The sequence below is a fragment of the Vanessa atalanta genome, chromosome 6 (assembly GCF_905147765.1).
Source record: "Vanessa atalanta chromosome 6, ilVanAtal1.2, whole genome shotgun sequence".
NCBI classification, from domain to species: Eukaryota; Metazoa; Arthropoda; class Insecta; order Lepidoptera; family Nymphalidae; genus Vanessa; species Vanessa atalanta.
In genome coordinates, this window is record NC_061876.1 from 8,819,024 (window position 1) to 8,846,157 (window position 27,134).

Here is a 27,134-nt window from a genome sequence, read left to right on the forward strand (position 1 = left end):
CGCAACAATTCATGCCTGAAATCCTCTACAATAGTAGATAATAATAGTATGATAATAATCAGTCCTACTTCGCGATTTCAGCCATAGGTATCCTCAAGGAAGATTAGTTAAATACGCAGAAAGTATTAAAATACAAAAATGCATGTGTCAACACAAACGCCCTATTCGTTCCCTCTCTTAAAAGTGTGCATATGGATTGCTTGATTAGTATTTTTCAAGTTCCAATTAAGTAATTCTTCATATCACACAATATATTTTACTGGCCCAAGCTAGGAATCTAATAAAAGAATCCGCAGCCTTAGACAGTAGACAAATAAGGTTTTGATTAGCTCCAAAGTTTTTGGAGACAAATTCAAATAGCATAAATTAACAAAGTTTCAACTAATCAATATAAATTCAAATTAAATCATTATACATTCATTTTAAGTTCTTGTAGAGTTCAATGTTACTCATTTTATTCGGATAAAAAAATAATGTGATCGCTTCTATTGTATATTTTTTTAAACTGACTAATAGGTACTCAAGTATTTAACTTTTTGTATTAATTACAGATATCTTTTTCATTTGTTTTTATTTGTATATATTATGTATGTATACATACTATTGAAATTAAAAAAAGGTCATTACTATATTCAATTAAAAGAGAATGCTTTGCATTTAGACTAAAGAATATGTATTTGTTTAAGGTTTTTATTGCAATAATTGAAAAATAAACAATGGTCACATATTTTATTTTTGTGTCTTCATATATGAAGCTTATTGTATAAAATGTATGTAATTCTATAACTTGAAATTGAAAATTCTTCTTGTTTCAGGGGCTTTGGTTTTATCACATTCGGCGACCCCGCTAGCGTAGACAAAGTTTTAGCGCAAGCAACACACGAATTAGATGGTAAAAAGGTAAGAACTTTTCATATCTTGTTTCGCTTAACACAAAATCTTTTGCTAACTTAAAATAAGTTTTAAGATAATATTACATAGATATATTTGAGAGGCAAAATTTTAAGTGGAAATCTTGTTACATTGTTCAAACGCATCTAATATAAGCAATGAGATTAGTCACAAAAATATTCTGCACTTGGTTTTTTACAATTATGTTACAAATATTTAAGTTGATATATTTCCTATTTTTTTGATACTAGTTTATTAGAACTTAGTAAGCACATATAATATATCTTTAGGAACGTATTAACAATTAAAAACAATATGCATTATGTTGACAAAAAATATAAAAATTAAAACTCAAGGGTCCACTACATTACCTTGGCGAACTAGTCCGACTCGCACTTAGTTATGATAAAAAATTTTAACAAGTAATGAACTTTTATTAAAAATATTTTTAACGTCATTTATTTCATAAATACAAATACTATGAATTATTATTCAACTATGTACATAACATAACGCTAAGCAGCAATGCTTGTCTATTTATGTTTGGTGTTGTATTGCCGGTATTAATAGCGAGTAAGCCAAAGTTAGAGGCGATAAAATTTTAAACCATGGGACATGGCTTGTATAAGAAGTGGAAGAATTTATTACAGTGCGTGGAGGTGATATTTTGGAATCAGAAGTTCCAATATATATATATTAAAATTAAAAGTAATAGTCTGTATATGTTCCCAACCACCACTGAGGTTTGGTGGATAAATTTCAGATTTCATTTAGGTTTCGTCGAAGCGATAAATAGAAATAAAAAACGTAAGATTTCATAAAAATTAAACATATCAAAAGCATGACGTGATTTTCTAAGCGTTATTACTGCAGAGAATAAGTTCTGATTTCTTGAGAGTTTATTGTCACATTCAGAGTGACATAAATTCTATGTCCTCGGGCAAATGGCCTCTGCAGCCATCATAAACCGTTAAATCACGATTGCCTTACGTTTTTCGAAACGTGAAATTTATTTCAGTTTTTTTTTTACATGCTATTATTTTCTACTTTATATTTGCAATAGAATTCATTGAAATTCGCTTTGATTTGCAAGAAATAATTAAATTAATTTAATATAATTAAATAAATAATTGTAATAACTCATTAAAGATCGAGTAGGTACATCCCAGAAGACTTATTCATCAGGGTAGATATCTTTCTCCAACGGTTATTTTACTGCCAAACAGTAATGATTTGTATTAAATTAAATATATGTATCCTATGTATATAGGCGGAAGTGGAAAAACGTTAATTTCACACGAAAACTGTTTGATGTTTTAAGGGTAGTGACCACTTATGATCTGTGCCAATTTGTCAATCCTACATATATGATATAAAATAATAATAACATGATTATCCAAAAAAAAAAATTTCCACGTTGCGCTATAGCTGAAAATGTAACGCAATCGTGATGATAGTAAAAAAACAATACATGTGTTACTAACACCCCCTGGGCTGTAAACTTAACTCATATAAAAGTACAGCTTCAACTAATGATTTTAAAGCGCCATGCGGCCGTGAAGATTAATCGTGTGCTCTACACTGAGAATATTTAACAGAAGAAGCTGCTATCTAACGTGGGAAAAGAAAATGTCATATGAGTGTAAAAATACCCCACGATATCATTTAAGGGTTATTCATGTAGACTGTAAAGACACAGATTAAAAGTAATATTATGAAGCAGTTACGATCGTACGTATACTCTTGTTATACCACGACTCTTTAGAACATTTTTTAAATTCATGGAAATAAGCTTAGATAGCTTAGCTGAAATCGAGTACAAATTTATATAGTCCTTTTCTTTATTGATTAAAGCGCTTGAAGTTCACAGAGTAACAGTACAAACGAATGGGGCACATACGCTTGTGATTCAACATGTCGTGCCCTAGCGAGTGATACGTCTTAAAATGATGAACTATGAGTACCTCATAGCTAGCCGTAACCTTTTATGCATTTTTGATTGTTGATGAGCATTTTTAGTCTGTTTTTATAATTGACCATGAAACTCAGAATGAACTCATACATAGAAAACAACTTAAATAAGCCTCTACTATGAAAGTAGTAAATATACGAATCTGCCACTTCCGACTCTTTACTTAGGACCCGTCGTGGCTTAGGATATAATATGTATAAAATGATTATTACTTCTTATCCCACCAATGTCAGTCTATAAATGTTGGGTCTTAATTAATTGTTCAATTATTATTACTAGGAATGACGTCATAAAATAAATTTAACAAAAATCATTATTATTTTATCGTTCGTACATTAATCATTGTTTCAAATGTGTTACGTTAGCCGACGAATAGGTCAACTGTTGCGGATATTTTACTATCGAGTGAAACTATTATTTCGATAAGCCGAATACTTCGTCCAATTCTGCAGCGAAAATACAAAGCAGACTGTTATTTATCCAATGTCTAGTCATTTATGTAGATAATAATCATCTTTATCTCGGTATTCGAGACACATTGCGAGCTCTCGTCGTATTCCTTTTATAGATGGAGAAAAAAGTCGATTTCTATAGCTCGCCACGAAATAATCTAGACAAATTACAGCGCTGTCGTTGTTTACTTTGATTAAATTGTAGTCGACTGGTGGAAGATTAGCTGAAGCCTCGCAAATCGAGCGAGAAGAGCATTTTCTCAATTTACATAAAACGAACGCGGGTAATAGCGACAGTGCTTATATTAATTGTGGTTTAAATAATTAAAAAAAACGCTGTTAGCAGAAGCATTTATTATGATCTATTGATACTGACTGTATGTTTTGATATTATGTTTATGTGATATTGACTGCTTTCCGTGACCTCCTGCAATCGTGGTGATGTTGGCTATATCAGGGATAGTACTGAATGGAATAGAATAAAAAGTATATTAGTTTGTTTACAAAAGAGTTTGTGTTACACTCCTTTGCCTCAATAAGCTCATAAAGCCATTGATCTGTCTCCAGAGAAATCTCTAGATATAAATCTATAGAAACTGAGACAATTTATTAAACATTATTTTTTTAATGAAGGTTTTATTCTAGATACAATTGTTAACAACGGGTAAGGCACTGTTTTAAAAATATAATTAAAGTCTCTGTGATTATTTCTTTTATTATAATTAATTACATTTTCTTATCTTAGTTATAAAGTTGTAAATAGAACTGTATCCTAAGTGCATAATTTTTTTAAATTTACTAACTAACTAAATTTCACGCGACTGTTGTTGAAGATTTTGAGCGTAATATAATCTTACTTCGAACATTCCAAATCTTAAATTTTACATAATTATTTAAGGTTAATGTGGATGTCAGCGTGTGTGGATGTCAAATTTGTGAAAATACTTAGGAATTTACTCGGGATAATAATCACGGGACATGCTCTATCAGTCATTTTCTCACGAGTCTAGTTGAATTCGTTCGATGACATTTTTAAATTCATAGAATTAAGCTTCGATCGTTTAACTGTAATCAATCAAAAATTATGTAGTCCATTTATTTACTAATTAAACTGCTGGCTTATCCGATTTTTATTTTGACTATTGACGCTGCAGGCGCGAATTTCATATTATTGTATTATATTAATACTAGTGAGTCTCCAGTGAAACTTCGCGTTTATTTAAAATATTTTTTTGGGAATTTCGAAACTTATGACAGGTTTTGTTTTGATTTCATTTCATTGTTTGACGACCTGCGGGGTCGAGTAGTGTGTACACTGGTTTTCACGGGTACGCCACTCCGAGGTTCCGGGTTCGATTCCCGGCCGAGTCGATGTCGAAAAAGTTCATTAATTTTCTGTGTTGTCATGGGTCTGAGTGTTTGTGGTACCGTCGTTACTTCTGATTTTCCACAACACAAGTGCTTTAGCTACTTACATTGGGATCAGAGAAATGTATGTGATGTTGATGTTGTCCAATTGTAAACTGCAAGTCATCTATCATCATCTACATTTGAACCCGAAATCATCGGTTAAGATGCACGCGATCTAACCACTGGGCCATCTCGGCTCTCAATATATTGCATTGTTAAATAAAAACAAAAGAATGCATATAAGAAAAATATAACTCTAAAATATAAAGTCGATGAAAATAAAGTTGTAATCAGACACATCAAATATGTTTTCACATATCTCTTGGGATAATTCATCTTTCAATTTAATCTTTAAATATGAGTAAACTCTTCTATATTTTATTAAGAATTTCTCAAACTTCGGTTCTTCTATTAACTTTGTTCAGCACACATCGACTAGAAATCGCTTCAAGCGAATACATCTAAGTTATCGTATAAGAAACTTTTATTTACCTAAATTAACGAATGAATGCTTGCGTATGTCAGTTTGCATTTGAAATTTCCTCAATTTGATTTTGTTATATTTATCATTTATTAATTAATTAGATAATTTTTTTACCATATTTTTATAATATAAATAAATTTATAGTAACTAATAAATAAGGTATACGTTTAATTAGTAGATATTACACGGTTTCCATTATGTAGTTCGGTTAAGTTAACTTTTTAGTTAATCGAATTTCAAAAAAATTAATTTATAATTATCTATCTTTATAACTATAACAGAATATTTTTAAATTAATTTCTGTAAACTTTAGATGTGCTACAAACTCTACCCCACCCTTTTTTATATCGCTGGAAAAACGCATTCACATGTTTTCCCCAGATGAAGTGGCATATGTGAGGGCGCCGGAATACCCACTAAAAATGCAACGGTACCCACTTTTCGGGAGTCACCATGGGATTCATAATCGTACTTATATATTTACGTTTGAATTTAGTTAAAAAGTAAAAAGAAAACAATGAATACATTTTGAAAACAGATTAAAGTAGTAAAAATAATTCAAAATTCTTTAAATTGACTCGATGGCTTTGTGCCCGTCTAGGTAGATATCAAACATCATAATTACTCCAAACTACTATCGTGTTTCGTTTTGAAGGGTGAGTGAGCCGGACACAAGGGTCGTATCATCTTAGTTCCCAAGGTTGGTAGTTTGGTTGGGATAGTTAATATTATTTACAGTGCTAAAGTCTATGGGCCCTGACGACCACTTACGATCACGTGGCCCACTAGCCAGTCCGCAAAAAAACTTAAAATAAAAAATATTAATAATAACAGCTCGACTAATTTAGTATTCCATCATGAAAAAATCTAACGTGACAATAAAACTTGCCTTACATTATAATTTATTTATTACTGAGGAATATTACTTATAAAATATTTAAAAATGAGATCTACTTTAGTTATTTACGAGTCATTTTAATTTAAAGTTTATATTTATTTGTTCTAGAATTATTTCAACATATTATTGTGAAATATTCGATAAAACGACTTCAGTCAAAAGTGCCGCCGTATCCTTTTTATCCTAGAGAAATGACGTAATAGATATTAGATAGGATGATAAAAGGGCATTGACGTATCCTGAATGTGACACAAATACCTCCCATCTCGGTTAAATGGCATTTACGATCCAACATTAATAAATCATGTCGACTTTTAAAATATGTAGCGACGGAATTTTGCGAAAAATTAAAATTTTCCTTTACGCTGAAAACTTTCGATATTTTACGTGGTTTCATATTGGCACTGTTTAAAAATGTGATGTACTTTATACTTTACGGTCCGGCTGTTGCGAGATTCAGATGTATGCGATATAAATAATGAACACGTAATTAATTTAAAATTTCGTTGATCATAAATAGTAAATTACTTGCGTAAAGTTTTTAAAAAAATTCACAATTGAGGCTTAATTGATTCTGAACGATATTGCTTACTGTTTTTGTATATGGATGTATCTCGACCGTAATTTGGTCTTGATGCCCAAACTCAGACAGTAGTGTGCATTCAAAACAATAGCATACAGGTAGGACCTCGGGATTTGCAACTTTATAAGCTAACGACAAGACCAACTGCACGACATTATACAAAATAATATACCGACGACCTGCACTTAAATAATATATATTAATAAATGAGAGGACGTTTTTTGTTTCATTCACTGAAAAAACGACTAAACCAATATACATAAATCTTATACTAGAAGATACAGCGAGTTTCAAAGATAGTTTTAGTATATAATGTATGGATTAATAACGTCTGCTAACAGTTTAACTTGTACTGTTTACATTGACAACTTAATTTAATCGATTATTATAAAAAGATGATTAATTATTTGAAATTTTCACAATTGATGCTATAAATATAGTCTCGTTAATACGAGACCATATTAAAGTCCAATTAATGCGACACAGCCCATCAATGATGTTAAAACGTCTACGATGTATAAATTATAAAAGCGTTCCACGGCACGATATACCATAGATGTCTAAGATAATAACGTGCCAGTGTGTCGTTGTGTTGTTGTTTGTGTGTTGTGTTGCTGTTGCCCACTGATAGTATTTTCATCACCAATTAAGAAACTCTATGTCAGCTACATGTTGGGTTCATTTTTCATTTTCATTTCATGTTCATTTGTGACGGTACGTCACCGTCAAAAAAAATGCACATACAAGACAACACGTAAGCATGCATTAGCATGCTTACGTGTTGCGTGTCTTTAAGCCATAATTTATACTATTATAAATATAAATAAAAAAGTAGACACTGTCATAAGTGATATTCGTATAGGATATAAAAAATAATAATATGTTATATTACTAATAACTGAAATTTATTATACAAATCTAATGTTTGTTTCTCACTAATGAGAGCCATACTCATAAATCTATTCACTCGCAGTGGAGGTCGAAAACTAATGAAGTTGTAGAAATAATTTTGATAACAACTAACAATTAAAATCTATTGAATAAATTAATTACGTATGTCGACATGTCAAAATATATTGCGCGTTGCAACTCGGCTGTTATTTGTGCGGTAAAAGTTATATTTGCAAAAGCTAATTATGAATACCGTTTTACTATTGAAAAGAAAACTCAAGATTTAATAAGTCAGCAACAAACAGCGTCGTGAAAAAAGATTACCATTCGTTAGTTGTATGGACTATTATTTCGAGGCCAATTAAAAATACCTTTGGCCCGCTCTTCATAGGTCTTCGTGGCTCTCTTTTGTAAAGAAGCCACTCCGAGATGACTCTTAAATTTCATCTGGTAAGACCTAACGAGACAACATAAAAGTAACAGAAATGAATCGTATTCTTTTATAAAAACAAGATTTAATTTTTTAATTAAAATGTTTTTTTTTTTTTTTTGTAAATCACAGGCTTAGATTTGTTATAGAGTTTTATGTATGGTAACAAGAACTACCGCCCTTAACCACAGGTTAATAATATTTTGATAGGATTTAAGAGTCACTCATAACGTTACTAAAATAGTGAAATTTTCTGCACTTTCTAATTAAATAAAACATCATAGTTTTTTTTTAATCAATAAACTACCACACTATTATGAGTTGTTATTTCTTCATATTATTAGCAAAAAAAACAACGATATTTTTAATTTGTCAAATACCTATAGGCAGGAAGAACAATTTATTTGCATTGAAAATATAAAAAAAGATGGCGACAGTCCAATGCTTATGAAAATTAAATATTTACACGTTCGTGTGTGATTAAAAAAAGCGACAGCGACTGTACATCGTAAGTACTCAGCCACGCGGCGAAACCCGCATTGGGCAGTCAAGTGTAAAAAGCGCTTAATTAAATTCCGATGCGTATTTCGCCGAATCACGTTCGACTTTAACGCATTTAATTTGCCATGATCATAAATTCATATTGCCACCTAACACGTTTCGCGTTCTCTGGCTGAATTCGAAAATATGAGCTAGGTAGGTAGTAGTCGCCGCCGTCCATGAAAATAAAATGCTTTTCAATGCAGCCATTGAAGTATGTTACCGTGCAGCTGCATAAATTTGCTGTAGTACGCTATTTGAATTATTGCATAACTTGTAAACACGTCTGAGACCGGGCGAGCTTGCTACGCAGATGCCTTAATTTTTTCCCTTATCGATACTTATAAATTATTGAATATTTATATATATTACATTAAAAAGATTGTTAATGTTAATAAACGGTAGTTAAATCAATGGAGATCCAATTTTATTCCAGTTTTAGTAACTGGTTAACGTTTGAACCCAAAGATTTCTCGACTTTTATTTTAAAAAAATTTGATTAACTGCGAATATGACACTTTTTTAACGTTATATAAGTTTCGTTACATTTTTTTTCTTTAAACACAGAGCACTATATGAATTGCAAACACAAGCACTTAAAAACCTAAAGATCCTTGTCTTGATAAAACCGTGGATTTTAAGCTATATATCTAACCCTTTGTCTCCCATAAAATTTCAATTTTATTTTATTTTTAGTACAAAACGCATAAAGAATAAGAGTTATACTCGAAACAAATTTTCAAGAGGGCGCATGAAAAGAAAATTATCTCCAGTTGGGGCTTAAGTTGCCAAATAAACATTATTTGCATGTATGCTGCGACTCGTATTACATGTACCATCAGTGGCTCTAATTTAATCAGATACTCACTAAGTTACATTCCGTTGTTAGTGGTTAAATCTAGAGGTTATTATGAAAATACTAAGTGATTTTTATCGTCCGACAATTACGTTCCGACAACATAGCAAACAACACACATTTGTGGTACCACTACATAATGTAGACTCGACGTGTTTTTGCACTGGATTACCCGTTTAAACAAACCGAGCGGCCGAAACACCAAATAAAGGGAAACACTAACCGACGCCCGCGTTATTCTTCCAAAATTAACTCATAACGCCAAGAGCTGTTGATTTTTTTTTTTTTCGGGCGTAATCTGCTTTAACGGGCACGGGGCCAGTAGCTTTCGTAAATCGGCCGCACGCGACTACCGCGAAATGGGAATCTTTAAATGGTATACATACATTTTTAATGTCGTTTTAATGCCACGCCTCGGCCGATTGTGGCAACAATTAACGTAATAACGAGTTCATTAATGATGGACGATTCAAAGCGGAGCTTAAAATGAGCTTTTTCAGAGTACTAAGATAACTTGATGTTTAAGTTATATAAGCATAAATCTGAAGAATACTTCAAAATTTGAAATGTAATACAATATTAAAACAAAAATATTTAACGAATAAAAGTAACAAAAGCTTGTAAGAAATTTAATAAAAGAATGAAATATATGTATATTAGAAGGCGTAGAAGAAAAACAAACGCTTTGCATACGGCCCCAAAATAATAAGTTGAAGTTGAGCGTATGTCCCGCGCCCACCTGAAGAGATTGGGGACAGGAATGCTTAATATAGAGTCCTTTACTACCAAGGAGTCTCCCAATAACATCGCCGAGTTCGCAAACGTAGACAAATTTCGTTTGTGGCTGCTTTTACATCTAATATGAAGTGCATTTATTTAAAAATATCGTTCTAAAAATTTTCAAGAAAATTTTAAATCTGACGGTATAAACAATTCATTTCAATGAATGGTTCATCTTATAACGTATCGTATTCCGTTTTTTTACTTTCAAAGCGTCAAGTATTTTCCTTCAATGTTTGCATTTGGTTGACAGGCGTATTCATTCTATGCACGAAAAGTTTCCCGCAGTCGTGTCAGTTCGGAGCGAAGTTCCCGAGCTCGGACATCAGAAACCGGCGTGGATACAGTTGCACAATGGAATAAAGTAGCATCGGAAGCTCGTTGGAGTTAATAAATAATACAGAAACGGAGTGACATGCGCAGAGTGCACGAAGCGCCCTAAGTCTGTTTTGACTGCAAATATCTGCGCCGGATGTCTGACCGTACTCCTAGGCATAGATCACGAATATTTGCTGGATGGGATACGCGTATAGTTCTTTTTCAAACTGTCTCTGATTTGATTATAAAAAAAGACTTCTACTTTGAAATTTATAAAAAAAATATTTGCTTCATTCAAAATATTTATAAATGTATAATAAATAAATAAAAGCGTGACGTTAATAAAAAAAATATATTTTACTTGTTATTATAATAATATACTGAATATATACTATACGCAACACACACACACAAATACACACATAGACAGGGAGAGAGTAGAAAACAACGGTAGAGAGGAAGTAACGCATGCGGTTTGACGTCACGGCATACGAGCCGGTCTTAGCCCCAAAGGTCAACCCCATCTATCAATAAATGTTTGAAATTACAAAGGAGTTTTCTCTGTATTTTTGTAGCAACAGAGTGTTTGATCTGATTTTTAAGTATATTTGTTTGGTCTATTAAATACCGAAAAGTAAAATGCTAAATCCACTGCGATGCGTGGATAGAATACATCGATTTGCTGTTTATGCAAATGTTACTGTACTAAATATTTCGTTTAAAGAACAAATGGCGGAAGTTTGCATGACATACCGCTGTTCAAATTATGGTATTCACAACATTTTAAATGTATGAATTAATGTATGAAGTTGATCTAAATTTAGATATAATTTAGGTGCAATATACATCAAGTTAAAAAATTCAACTCAAATTTACGTTTATACATATTACTTTATTATAATATATATAAAACTTTATTGTTAGTACTTCGAAAAATAATTTAAAAAAAACACAAGCTGAATGCTGCTTATTTGTTGTGTCTCCAGTTTTTTAGTAGGCGTTGGGACATTTCTGTTATGATGATGATAAAAACTTTACTGATAAGGTTTATTTATGAGAGTATAAGAATTGTAATAGTGTTTAACTGATCACTAGCTATCTCGACGGTCTATCTTTTTGGTTGGTCCTGGTCTACTTTTAGTGTTGTCTGGTTAGTATGAGTCGTAATAAATACACTTCTAACGCACACACTTGAACATAATAAAATCTCATACACAATTGAATTGATTTGCCGCGATCTAAAATTATAACGGTCAATTTACAATTGATCTAATTTGTTTTTGTTAAGATATAATCTGACACAGAACCTCGCAGACTTGCACAGATAAGATAAAGCCTATTTGCACACATTCACCTAGCACACTGCGTGCTACGTCAAGTTACAAATGATGATGACGACAAGATATAATCCTATTATAAGAATTAAAAAATATATATATCATCTCATGTACACTATTTTAAAGGGAATCAAGTAATTCAAAATGTTTCATTAAGTAGTATTCACAGAAATGAAAAAAACACCTCAAGAATCTTTGTGTTATATCAAATGGTGAGAGGAGTATAATTATGAACATTGATAGAGTATGTTCTTTAAGCGACTATTTTATTCTTTGTAGGATATCGAACCAGTTTATTTAAAGTTACGCTACACAGTTATAAATATGTCTGTACAAGAATGTTTTATAAGTTAAAAAATCAAATTGCCTTAAAAAATAAAAAAAAAGTGCTTAAAAACATAATACACTTAATATAAACGAAATTATGAACGTCTTTATTTAGAATGCGTTTCAAGATGATCGTTCCTTTTATCTTAGATATTAACAGAAAAGTCTCATCTAGAATTCAAGTGATTTCGTATTACGAATGTTTTAGCCAAACGCTCGGACGACGGAGGGCTAACAGTGCATAATCTTCGTCTCATGAGACCGCTGGCCATAACGTGCCTCTCCTGCTTTTAGATTTTGCGCTGTCACTATTATCAGATAAGCCTCAACTCTGCAACGAGCTTTATCCTAACTATAGTCTTTTTCAAACAATCGGTACTTCCAGAATTTGAATCTATTTTTTAAATATTAAAATATTAAGTTACGAATATTCCATTTTATTTTTGATTATAATGCTTCTAATCTAAATTACACCTTGACTTAGTTGCCAATGCATCTCAGTAATTTTAATGGCTTAATATCATTGCTTATATAAATTATTAAACAACATACACTGTTATAGCGTTACATTGTAGATATTTAGTAAAATTAGCAGTAGTTTGGTAAATTAGTTAATTAGATTATCATTTTTTTTTCCTACTATAATAGTTACACTTTAATACTCGGGCGATAGGAAACAAATAGTACGTAACCATTGCCTCATGAGACTGCTAACCACAATGTACCAACAGCGTTTGTGCAATCAGAATCACTATAGTTAACTTTGAAACTTGATTTATCCACAAATTGAGTGTACTGCTTTTCTGAACGATATTATGCTCTAAATTTTCCATTACGTTTGAATATTAATATTTTTATGAATATTATAACACGAAATATCATCTAAATGAAAGTCACATTAATAAATAAAATATTCTAGTTAAGTAAGTTAGTAATTTTGGTTTATAATTCATCTTGTACTCAGTGGCAAGTAGAGTAACCTGCAAGTGGCGAATGATTTTATGCCTCATGTAATTCTATCAAACCTCCTTGATGTATGTTAGAATAATTTTAATACTCTCTCCTTAAGATGAAAAATAAGCTTTTGCCTATCTGTGGGATATTTAAGGATTGCTTTACCTTATATTGATTTATTTACTTGGTGGCTTTTTACAAGCAGATCTGGGTGGGTACCACACATTCATAACGCCAAACAGCAATACGTAGTTTTCTTGTGATTGAAGGGTGAGTGACGCAGTGTAACTACAGGCATAACGGACACAAAGTCTTAGTTCACAAGGTTGGTGGTGCATTGGCGTTGAACGAAATGATATTTCCTATAGCGCCAAAGTCCATAGGCGGTGGTAACCACTTACAGGATGTCCATTAGCCCGTCCGATTACCTATATCATTAAAAATGTATATGTTGTAATTATAGTATGTGTTAGGGTGATTTTCTCAATCCACTATCTGGACGGAATTTCGGCAACACAATTAAGGCGAAAGTAATACCTTACAAAGTGAAGGAAACATCTTTCGGCTGCACTTAGTGGAGAGCAGTAGGCCTGAGCAGGGGCAGTGTGTCGGTTCCCACGCGGTCGTTTGTCCCGCATTACACCGACAAGAATCTCATTTTTTCACACAGAATTAAACGAACGATAAAATTCTTGCGACGTCGCATGAAAATGTGCGTTACCTGCCTTGCATATTTATGCGTGCCCCAGTAATGACGTTTGTCGAGCCTCCCTAGCGAGGTTTCATTATGGCATGTCTCCGCGGGCGTAAAAGCAAACCCTACTTTATAAACAATCTATGTCAAGTGTTTTCCGATCGTGTCGCAGTTTGTTTGCATATTTCTTTATTGAATGTCAAAAAGCTGTAGCAATTAAAATAAGAGTATTCTCTCGTACATTATTATTTTTTGTCTCCGTTTGACGGTTATCTCTCGAGCACAACACTCGAAGTATAATTGCTTTTTAAGGAGCGTTTAAATTAAGGTTCCGTTGTTTCTAACGTTAAGAATACACCAGCTTATTCTAAGAATGTGGATACATAAGTCGTCACTAAACATTAACTCTGGCTTAACTATGCAATATCATATATCTCAGCCGCGGAGGGTAAATATTGTTCTTAATTTAATTCTAGTTAGTGTGAGCGCACACGTGGGTGATGGCGGGAGCGAAGTAGAGTGGAGCGGAGCCGCAAGTCGCACGTTGCACATCAAATATTTCAGACGTAACGGCCCAAATATACTCGCAATAGCTCGCCCCTAATCTTGAGCCAACTCAAGTATTGCACCGTGCACCTGCAGCCAAATTCGTTCCAATTAGGAGAGTTAGAGACCGCGTCGCTGACTGAACAGCAAATGATGCGGTACCCACTTAACGCGGCCCGACACTTAGGTGTCGTCTGCACGTAAATAAATTCAGTTACAGTAGTAAGTGCATGTCATTAAACTTTCTTGTCGTTGTCTGAGCGCTGCGCACTAGCGTTTGTTAATTATCGGGATTTCAATAATACGTTTTCTAATTGAACTGGCATGAACGCAACGACACCCATTTAAAATATTTGAACAATTTCCAAGCCACGTGATTCGGGTTTTTCTTCTTATGTATTTTATATATTCCGTTTTATATTAATATTCCAATTACATAAATGTATTGTCCGGTAGTGATTTGCGATATCGTTACGATATTATACGTTTGAAATAAGAATTTATTCAATCGGACACTTAGACGCTGTTATCGGTTACTCCATTGAGAATCCAAGCTATATAGAGCATACTGGGATCAAGTGGCGTCCATACACGGTATCTACAAGATCATTGAATCCATTTGTGCCGTGTTCAAATGCTTAGGTGCAACTGAATCGACACCGGGGCTCAGATAGTAATCCTACTCGCTGTTACAATGGGCATTATCGCACATATCTCGAACTAGTGACCGCTACTGTCTTCCCATATTATGAGAATAAATTATTAATTTTATCTCTTTATTAGTTCCGACTTCGCCCGTGTTAGCTTTTATTCTGTTTTTTGTTATAATGTGTATAATCTTTCATTAAGCGAAATGCCAGTATGAAACTTATATGAAATACCTTTAAGTACGATATCAAAATATATTAGTAAGTTTTGATATTTGAATTATCAAGATCAAATCACAATTTTAAGGTTCCAGAGTATGTATATTGCAGCATAAGGAGCGTGTTGCGTTTCTCCGTTTTTCAAATTAAATTTCCGTCTCGCTCGTTCTGAACAACTATTATGTCCAATTATAACTATGAATAAGGCTTTGAAAAATATCTCAATATGATAAAATAGTTTCAAAATATTAACTGTTAAAACAATTAGTGAAATGAACAATATTTACGTGCTGCGTCTCTGTCGTCACTTCCTTTAGGTTTCGGTAGGTTTTTGACTTGCTCAATGAATGCTTCATAAATTATTTGATGACGAAGTCGAATTTATATTGATAAATAGTAAGACGACAGAAAAAGTATATTTTTCACTATAAGTGAAAAAAATATAAGATCTACGCCAGGTTACAATTCTTATAGACTTTAAGAGGTTTTGCTCAGAAATATTTCTTATTCTGATGACATCAAGTATAGTAATATTTTTATGTTTAGATTAATTAAATATGTCCAATTTTTCATATATATAATATTTTTGATTTACTTAAAAACTACAGTTAAAATACATAGTTATATATTCTTACATATGCATGCACAGTTATATATTCTTGCAGTTATATTTATTTGTAAAAAGGTTTAAGCCTAATCAGAATCAATAATTTAATAATGCTAATTATTTTTAATGCTTTAATTTTAAATATATTTAAAAAATAAGCGAAACAAATGATGGCGTATGTGTTGAGTAAACTTATGCTATCTGGTGCGAGCGGAGAAATCACATTGACGTTATATGTATCTATACGTGATATATTGTTGATACAGACATACTGTGTCTGAAAAATGAATAAAAAATTCCGAAAAAAAAAACATTGGGCTTTCTGTTGCGATATATGAATCATTGTATATCAAATGTCAATATATCACGGAGCGGTCAACAAAGATTTTTACATCCATCAGATTTGTAAAAATGGTTCGGGCTTCCTGCATAAATCCTTACACAATTTCAAGGAACAAACATCATTATTCTAACAATACCTTGAACGATGCATGAAACTATAGAAGACATGGTATTAGACTGTTTACTCAATATAAAGTTAACGTAATCGACTTTACGTCGGAGCCATCGCACGAGTACATAAACCGACATGCTCTTTTTCAACCAGCAGTGATATCCCACTAATGTGCTTTCTCCTGCAATCTTTTCTTGCGATGACACGCTAAAATTTATGGGCCCTTTCGGGAAACTAGTTTATAATGCGTAGAAATTAAGGTACGTTTTACATTACTGTCCATAACTCGACTTAGGATAATTTGAAACTTAAAAGCGACGATGTCAATCTTTATCGCAAGGGAAGTTGTAGGAAGGGGGAGGTCGACTAAGGAGGGTGCGCCACTGCGTCGATTGTAATCACGCAAATGGTCCCATATCAAAATGTCACATTCGTATGATATCGATGTTTCGCTGTCAATTTCGCGTGGCTGTGGTTTTTGACCAGGTTTTTATGTTACAATGAATGAAAATATGATACATTCTGCGACAAACTAAATGTCAATGAACTGCTTGTCGCTTTACGCTATCCGCCTTCATACTCTTTTACAAGTTGTAGCTAACAAATAAAGTGATTTTGTTAAATGTTTTGACCGAGCACAGTTCACTGGAATTAATTAATTTAATTTTTTATAATTTTAAGCACTTAAACATTTTTATTTGAAGAGAAATTAGACCGCTTTTTTTCCATCAAACAATTTAAGCTGTTTAATATAAAAGTCGTTATCATCAACTTCTCAAAGTATCTTAAAATAAAAATGCTTGAAATCACGAACGGAGCAGTCTTTTGGTGGTTCGTTTTATTTTTCTATCGACACAGGCTGCCGGCTAGCCACTGACTGCGATCGCTTCCATTAAAATAACTCGTTAAAATTTATCATCGACCCGCTTAATCGCTTTAGCGCCACCATCTGGGGTTTTATGATTTTTCTGCTTGCTCTGTATACTTTCGTGGTCATTTTATTACGTTAACAAAATTGCTTGCGTGAGACGCTTTAAAGGTTACCAACGTTTTACTTCAATGTAAAGGAGCATAAAAGAATTATTTCGCCGGACCCGAGTACAGCAGCGTTCGTTATCTTCCTTCATGCCTAATTACAATATCGTTATAAAAATGAATATTCTCCTGGGTGAAAATCCAATTTAATCAAATTATACCGGATTTTCTGCAGCTGCGTTATTCCGTAGCGCACTCAAAAGATAATTAAATAATTAAGAATGTATGAATGACGCTGTAAAGCCGTTTCTCTGATATTGTAATAATGCAATCCTCTTGGGCAAAATCTTTTAAATTATTCTCTCACGCTTGGATCGTAATTACGCAGACGTGGATGCCTACGGCTCGTGCATCCATTGCGAATACGATTAAATGATTTGGAAAACTTGTTAGAGGACAATCTCGTTACCACTCGTTTGTCGTAGACCAAAACTATGCATGACAAATATACTTACGAGACTTAAAACCTTGGAGCAACTACTTGCTACAACTATTCTTCCTACGGTCTTTGTTGGATCTAAATATATTAATCGTTAAGCATATGTCTTTCTGCTGCGCTGGGCAGAGGCTTATACTCATTTGGAAGCAGTATTATCAGAATCTCCTTTCTATCTGGAATACGTTACCCTCTTTACCGTTTTCGTATTTTAAATTCCGATTTAACAATTTCACTTTTTTTTCAATTTGATAATATTTTATCTTGAAATACTATTCATATTTATTGTTTTAAACGCGATTATTATAAAATATGACAAAAATATAAGAGAAACAATAGATATAGCATTCATTTATATGATTGTTAAAAAACTAAAGAAATAGCTTACTCAATGAAAAACAATAGATTACAACCGTATATTAAAGCTGCCAAAAAAAACAACAAAGCTTAGAAACCGGTCGACAAAACGGCTAGTACGAGTGGAAATGAAACGTTTTACCTCTAAAAATGTCAAAGGTAGCTTCTTTGGGTTTATATTTTGCGTTTATAACGGTCAGCGGCGCGTCGAGATACGAGAAAAAAGACCAAAGCGACCGCTCGTTGCCGGAGAAAATCTGAGGGCTTAAACAGTGCCACGTATGAAATAGTGGCGCTCGGTTACATGAAAAAGACGAGAGGAGAAATCGAGTGACAGGACCACGGTGGAGGATTTTCAGTCCGATGCTTTTTTGCTGGCGGGATTTTAGGAATGGACAGTGCAGCCGCACAGGCGATGCGAATTTATCGCGCGCTCTTCCCGCCCGGACGTGCGGCCATGATTAGTTGGGGGCGGAAACGCCTGAGTGATTTTTTTCGTTCTCGAGTCATTAAGTTAAAATTAACTAGCCGGCTCCTTAGTGCTGTTGACGTGGTTGGTTTATTTTCATTGCTTATTTCTTATTTGAAACGCCTTGAAATATAACGAAGTTGTTACTTTATAAATATAGGATATATATAATATAAAAATTAAAAAAGTCTTAGTTCCAAAATATTTTATAAATTATTGTATTTAATAAACATAACTTTGTTCTGTATTTGTACAGTGTATAAGGTACCCAAAAGATTGCGAACCGAAACAAAACATTATCATTCATACATAATTATCTATATATTTCCTAATAATAAAATATTTAAATAAATCTATAACTCATGATTATTAAGTATATCAATTTGACATATTTAATATTATTAATTTTATCAGATTTCTAATTTGATTTAGAGACAGTTTACTATACTATACATATATACATTACTGCATTGGTTTTTTTTTTATGGTATAGAGGTGGACTGGCAATTAGGCAATAAATATTAACCCCTTATAGGCGTCATTGCGCTTATAACCTTGGGAACTAAGATTATATGTCCCTTGTAGCTCTGGCTCACTGACCCTTCAAACCGGAACACAAAAATAATTATTATTGTTGTATTGTTTGCCGGTAAAATATTTTATGATGAGTTGGTGGTAACTACGTAAACGGGCTTGCACATAGCCCTACCATCATGTAAGCACTGCTTTATGATATTCATGACATATAGGTAATTATAGCAATGTAATCTTAAATATTACACTGCCACAGAGCAAAACTTGTAGCGAACGCTGACAAAATGTTAATTTGTTTTATTTTTAACAAAATATTTATACTGTATGTAATTGTATGAACTAAATTTATAAAGTGATTTGAATCATGGTTTTTTTGCGATTCTAGACGAAAGACGATTAAAAATTGGGCGTGCAGTAAAATGTTTCTTAAGATTTAAAACTTTAAATGTTACTCTTAGAGTGCAAAAAATATTTTTATATAATATAAGTAATAATAAATTTGATGTATCGTTTAATATGTTGTCGATATAACATTTTCTAACTATACGTATTTTGCTTCCAGATTGACCCCAAAGTGGCCTTTCCCAGAAGAGCACATCCAAAGGTAAGCCTTTGATAACAATCCGTCAGATTGCGGCCAAACATAAATTGAAAATTAAACCTTGCTTTATTGAGTCCATTCAAACATAAAATCGCCGCAAGGGCACCCTACTCGACGAAATTACTACATATTGTGATTGTAAAACATCGTGGTCGGACGCCGTTTGTTTATTTTCAAACATTTACACAAAATATTATTTTAGGCTGGACATAACTCTCGCTCGCTATTAAGATGTTGGCTCATGATGCATAAATAACTAAGGGCTAATAATTTAGTATGCAGGCTGTGATCTTGAGACCGTCCGTACTCTATAGCGCTCTGATTGAATCGCGTTACTACATATTCAGTCCATTTGCGTTTCCATCTCTTTATATTAAATCTCAAATAGTAATGTTGGCGTATTTTATTCGAATATTGAACGCTCCCTGGTAGCATAATTTTCAATGTGTATTTAAAAATAAATTGTAGATTCACTTCTAGTATTCGCATTATATAATTTTGTTTGTTAATCCAGTCATTGTATCCATAATATATGTATATAATTTAAAAATATCTTGTATTTAAAATTATTTTCTACACTACGAACTTTCGATCGTAATTAGAAAAAAAAAAAAACTTAAAAGTATAACAAGTTTAGAAACGGATTCCAAGACTCTTTTTCCAAGGAAGTAGTATTTTAAAGTTTATAGAAAGCCGGACAGTTCTTGAACGAATAAAATAAATGTATGAAAGTAGAAATGGAGACAAAGTTTGATATAAACGCACGGCTTCTCGACTACGGGATTAAAGCTTCAAATTTTCTATTTATTTAATAAAATTCAAATCTTATATTTTATAAATTTTACAAAACTACTGTGAATATAAATAGATAACTCTCAATACTGTATTAAGAGAGTTTGAACCTCGTTAAAACGACATGATATTTTACTTCATTAAAAAATTAAGATTTTTTTGAATAAACTAAAAATAAAACGCTACGATTGCCACACTATATGTACAAATCGAAGTTTCAAATAAGAAAAAATCTTGAACGTACAAGGATTAAAACTGCTTGGTAAAAATAAAAGGAAAGCATGACACAAAGGACAATAGCAAAGTCATCCATCTTTCGTGGATAGTCCATCGCACAAACTACAATTTCTAAAGGATCCTTCGGTTTCTCAACAACACAAGCGTCTAATGTGTAGTCGGAGAGTAGTTTTTTTGCAGGTTGAACTCCAGTTTTTGCATGTACGTGCGTCATCAGATATTCTATTAAAATGCTCTATTCCTACCTTGCTGGTGTGACTTACGGGCTGTAATAAAATCTGAACTTGAAACTTTCCAAAATTGTTCAAAGCCTTCGGAAGAGTTTGTATATATAACTTACCTATATAGATTTTAAAATAGACATTTTATTCTTGCACACTGCAAACATATTAAAAGCGAAATTCGTGCGTTTCCTCGACGGAGTGCACAATTTCCGCTGCAGACAATCAAGTTTTGACGAATTTCCTACGTCATAATAATCAATATTAGGTTTCGCGCGCCGAGGCAAGATTTGTATATTGAATTGTTGTGAACGAATGCAATGTAAAAATAAATGTCAAGAAGACTAAGCTGACGTCAAATATAGAAATAAAAACGATTACAGCCTTATTCTATTTACGTGAAATATCAACGATGTGTAGACATTTTTACGGGCAGTTAATTACGAAGTTAATATAAAAAACGTTATAGAATATAATCGTTTTTTGCTATATGAAAACTCGGTTGGTTTTAAGAAAGTATAATCTGGCTTTGTAGATTTAAGTAAATGTGAGGTATCACTAGAAGAGCCAACCGCATTTAATGTAAATCGGTTTCAGACGCGCCTCGCTAGCACGGCTAGTTTTTTACATTCAAGTAGCGGCACTTGGGCTTTTACTTGAACTGGTATGGTTAGAATATTCCTCTTTTGTATTTTTGGCATTGAGTGCAGCCAATTGATAACATATTTGAGTACATTACGGGCAATGTTTGCAATGCAAATGTTGTTTAAAATGAAATGAAACGTAACATTGATGTATGTACTTCTTCATACACTTTATTTACGAGCATATATTATTGAGCCAATAATATTAAAGAGGTATTATAAGTTTTAATTGCTTAATTAATATTACCGAAATGTTATAAATCTATAAAACGGTGGAAAGAGACGGCACGCCAGTAAGTTCTTTTATATGGACATTAAACGTGATGGATGGTTTTAAAACATGGCGTTATATTACTCTATCCGAGCAAGCCATGCGGTGTTGCGTGGCCGGTCAAAGGGGATGCCGGCTATGCGAATTACATGAATACATTAAGGGAGCACTGCCTCATACATGTTAGGTACACTATAATGCTCACGAATAAATTTAGAGCATGTTCCTTTATCATAGTATTACCAAACGGCAACTATCTATGTAAATTCAGACGTTCTATAGATTATCCGATGATAACGAAGTGGCTATCGATTGTAAAATGTGATACAGACTCCGTCTGCCGTCTGAAGACACTCGGACAAGACACCTTTTACAGAAGTTAAATTACGATAGAGAAATAAATGCAAAGTTTGTTCGAAGTTGCACTGACAGTTGAATGAAGTAAACAGTATTCTGAAGGATGGAAAAGATAACTTTTTCTTTGCCTAATTATACGCTATGATAAACGATGCGCAAAATCGGATGATTCAGTCAGTACTTGTGGGCCGAAATTCAAATTTCTGATTATCGTTTGCCCGCTTCTGGTTCCCTTCTTACGCAAACAATAGAAAAAAGGGGACACCGCTCTCCAGGCGCAAGCTAAGAACAAAACAAACGAATTTTTAATATCGTCTTTATCGATAATTGAGACTCCTCGCGAAAACCTCTTATTTTGAAAACTTTTAGAGACTGTGAAAGAGGAATCGTGAAAGAAAATGGAATTGAGAGAAAAAACTTTTTTCATCTTCTTTGTTTGACATTGACAGTCACTAAACTTTTTATTTTCGTAGTGGATCTATTTAATTTGGGATCGATTCAGGGAATTTAATTGTTCGACATCTGGCAGAAAACGCTACGTGATATTGAATTTTTTTAATAGAAATTTCTGCTTCGTTGTGAGGAAATATATTCGTATCAATTACTTTGTGCTGTTACGCAACATAAATTTCGATTAGTTTTGGCGTTGCATTCGCTTTGATTCGTTTGAAATATCGTTTATGTTTTATAAGGATTTATTCTTATAAATACAGTTCCTTGTAAATTTCGTAGGTAGTTGTAGATAGAGGGCGGAGCGAGCAGGGAACAAAGACTAATATGTCATCTCGGCCAAGTTAATTGACGCGGTTTCCGCACCGACGCGGCGGAACGCAGACGTCAGCGTTTCCTTCGCTTACATATTTATTTGAAACAATTGCTGACTCGTACGCTCGACGTTTTCATTTTCAATTTCATATAATTAAAATTAATTATCATCGTTCCTATTAAAATGATTTTTACATCGTTAAATTGAATAAAACCATTTAGTTTCACTTGACATATATGAATAATGATGCTTTGGATTTTTTTTTATTAATACATAGTTTTGTGAAATAAATTACAATTTTTTACTTTTATTGCTAATAAAACATGTCGAAGAATCCTCGACATACAGCGTAAGTAACATTAAAACATTTAATACAAATATACAATATTATGAACACTTATGACTCATTTCGTAGTGAGATATACCTATTTCTTATCGCGTGTTCAATTTATACCCTTTGCAGTCTCGACCTGGTAATATTATAGTTTGTTAGTGCCTGGCCTTCTTGATCGATCTGTCCATAGAAGACCTAACGGTCGTACTATAAATAAAATAAATCAAAGTCACTTTATAATTCAACCTCTACTTAAACACGATGAAACAACATGTTATATTGACAATGTCTAGTCTTTACGTAAGTTTTTAGACTTATTTGTGGTAAAAAGGTATTTATTTCGATGTAAGTACATATATAATCTTGTAAGAATATATAAAACGGATAATTGAATTTTCCCATATAAATGAATAGAGGCGTAAAGTAGTCGAAGGGAGCCTTAATTTAAAAATGATGTCCGTTCAAAGTTTATCCGAGGAGGTTTCAATTAAAAAGCTCTAATCGACCCCGAAACGGTCCCCGAAAATTGGTAGCATTTGTAATCACCATAGCGTGAGTTTATATTCCTTAATGGACTTTGCTGAAGTAGTTCCAACTCTCCTTACGGGTAAGATATTTGAGTAAAAACTAGCAACTACCGCAGAAATCGTAGATTGCGAAGTAAGGCGCCGAGCGGGTAGTGTGGCGTGGCGGGCCGCGGCGGGCCCACTTGGCGCGATTTAACGTGTTTCATTAAACGTTTTGTCGGTGTAATCGCAAGTAATTTAAGTGAAGAGAGCCCGGCTTCCGACTTTGTAAGTATTTTGTGTTTTCTTTTTTAATTACTTCGTTTTAACTTTGTTGTCGGGTTTTAAAGGCTGACTGACAGCCAAATAACAAAGTTCTTTGTAACTATTTAGGGTGGATTTAATGAAATTGTAGGCTTTTTATAGGGTAGCGCCTCGCGGAATAGGTGATTTGGATGTCTGGTTACACGAAATCGCACTCGTAGCGTTTTTATTGTAGTTTTTATAACTTTCAACACGCTTGTTGTTATTATTTCATCCGTTACAAAAATAAAATATTATTTGATAACTTTAGCAAATTGTATTAAAGGTCACCACTCGGCACTATTTTATAATTTAACCTCATATGACTCAAATTTAACAAATTATTTCATTAGCAAAAACATGCTGGAAACAGGTGCGACTGAAGTGAGCTGTCCAACAAAAATCTATTAAAACTTATAGAGCGCTAAAATGGCGCTTCATCTAAGTCCGATGGAACGTCGTTAATTAAAGGTAAAATACGACATATAACATAGCCGTGAATAATGCGAGCGGCGGCTGCAGCTTCACTCTGCGGTCGCGGGACTTATGCGCCGCTGGACGCTAGTTATGAGCTTCGTCCCGCCCATAAGTCACTCGCTACATCTGTTTCATCATTCTCCGAAGTTACCTTGATTATAAAGCAGCATTTTAGATGATTTCCCACTCCGATAGTGCGCTAGTTGAGTAGTCAGGTCGAGAAAAATGTGCACGACGCTCGCAGCTGTGTCCAATACATGCAAAACTTTGATTTTATATCGAATATTGCGGAAAATAATAAAACGCTTACTTTGTAATTTACTTTTATTGGACATAGAGCGTATGAATTATTGAAAACTTTTAGCATTGTCGGGTAGTTACGTTAGCCTTTAATTATCATGTTCGTTTTTATCGATAAAAAATATTAGTCATCAGTAATAGTAATAATAGTATACTATTACTTGTTCGCTTGTAGCATTTACTGTGTTTTATTGATAATTCAATAATAGTTTAAAGTATATTTCATAGTTATAAAAAGCATTACTATACCATTGCTTTGAAAAACTATCAAAACATTACGGTTTGAAACAATCAATATACAATAAAAAAAAAAAAAATACATTTGTGTCTTTGATGTTACATTGACCTTCACGATTAAGTCGTGTAGTTCCGGTAGAGGAAAATAGAATTACCATATCTAAACCCGTGAGCTTGCATAATATGATCCGATAAAATTACTTTTTGGTAGAGTATCAAAATTCATTAACAAAATATAGAAGCACCTGAGCTATGGTTTTGAGCAAGCAGTCAACCAACAAAAGTATTGTGAAGGAAAATTGGCACCAGGCATACAGCCGGCCAAAATAGTCTACCTAATCCTTTATTGTACAGAATGAATGATAATGAAACATTTGAGCGAACCCAAATGATAAGTAACCGGTACCTACTGAACGTCATATTTCTGGAGATGATGATGTAAAAAGCAAGCTCAGGAAGTGAAAACAGTTAAATTGACGTATGTAATCTTTAAAATATGAACAATGACTGAACGAGGAAAAGAGTTTGTAGATGTGGCAAAAAAGATGAATAAATGCGCTAGTGAAAAACAAATCGAAAGGGAGAGATCTGCGAAGGATACAAGTTTTACTATTGCGGGCGTGATGGTAAATGGAACATTGTTCGGATTGTGTTAAAACTTCATCTGTGACTAGTGTGATAAGTATAAGCTGTATCATTTTGGCAATAGAAATTATCGAGGAATTCAGATTCAGATGGAATTTAGCATTCAATATAAAACAGTCCTTATAATATTGCGTGTGATTAAAAACCAAAAGAAAAGTTTTGGAAACACTTAGATATTATGCCTATGATAATATTCTCGTAGATGAATATGGTCCGGAGTAGGTTTACGAAAGAACCAAGAAAATATTGGCTTGACAATCAGTTGGTACAAATCTACGCAAAGATTATATGATATAAATTCAGTTGGAATTTGGGTCTTCTCTGATAGTTATATATTATGTAACTTTAACAATATATTCCGACTTACGAAACCCTGATGAAATAGACTGAGAAGTAGGAAATATGATAAGTTCAGGGCGAAAAAGTAGTGGCAAGCCACTATTCAAGAATTACAAGGACTCACTGACTTCTACTTAAATTATGCCAAAAGATTCATAAACCTGTCATCAGAACTATGTGGAAGGATTGCTTTTGAGGATTAGCTCATGTAAAAATTTTGAGTCGGTTTTGTAGCAACTTATGTATTGGAAATACTGAAAGGAAACCAATTACAATGTTAAAGATCGTAAGGAGAGAGGTTGCCATATTACTAGAAGAGTATTTAGTATGGATATGAAAATAAATTGAGAAGAAAACAAGATAGATGGACTATGTGAGGAATGACAAGTGCAAGAATTAAGTAATTATTTAGGACTTGATGAGAGAGAAAGATACACAAATAAATGAGAGAGATGAAAATACTGCACTGACCCCAAATAAATGTAACAAGGGCAAGAACGGTGATTAATCTTCAGGATTCATTCTATTAAAAAGTCTTCTATATTTAAAGATAAGACATCGTTAGAATTTGATAAGAATAATCGAATATCCTTAAATTGTTTCTTCTCATGTTCAAATTGTTGGAGGATAAGGATTAACTAAATATATGCTTACTTTATATTACTTCCACAAGCGCTCGAACATCGACTGAGTTTTAGAAAACGGTCTTGAAAGGAAAAGTTCCACATACGAGTACAACGGGGAGCATACTTTGTAAAGAAATTGCATTTAATCATGTTGGGACCTCCTCATAACTTGTGCTTTCTCTCGTATATTTTATGAATTCCTACATACTTCTTGTCAACAATTACTTTCATAATTTCGTCGTCATGTAAGGTTTGGTACACCTCAAATTATTTTAATAATTTTTGAAGGCAATCTTTTAGCCAAAAATCATCATATGTCGATAAGTTTTTCTGTAATACAATATATAATATGAAATA

The 27,134-nt window shown here is 33.0% G+C and overlaps 1 protein-coding gene across 6 annotated transcripts in view; it reads left to right on the plus strand.

Annotated features, from left to right (window-relative positions):
• LOC125064834 (RNA-binding protein Musashi homolog Rbp6) overlaps positions 1-27,134 on the plus strand; it is a 463,574-nt gene that overhangs the window by 224,753 nt on the left and 211,687 nt on the right. For all 6 annotated transcript variants that reach the window (XM_047672092.1, XM_047672086.1, XM_047672088.1 and 3 more), the window contains exons 4-5: positions 816-900; positions 19,684-19,725. In XM_047672092.1, the coding sequence (XP_047528048.1) occupies positions 816-900; positions 19,684-19,725 (127 nt within the window). The remainder of the gene's footprint in view (positions 1-815; positions 901-19,683; positions 19,726-27,134) is intronic.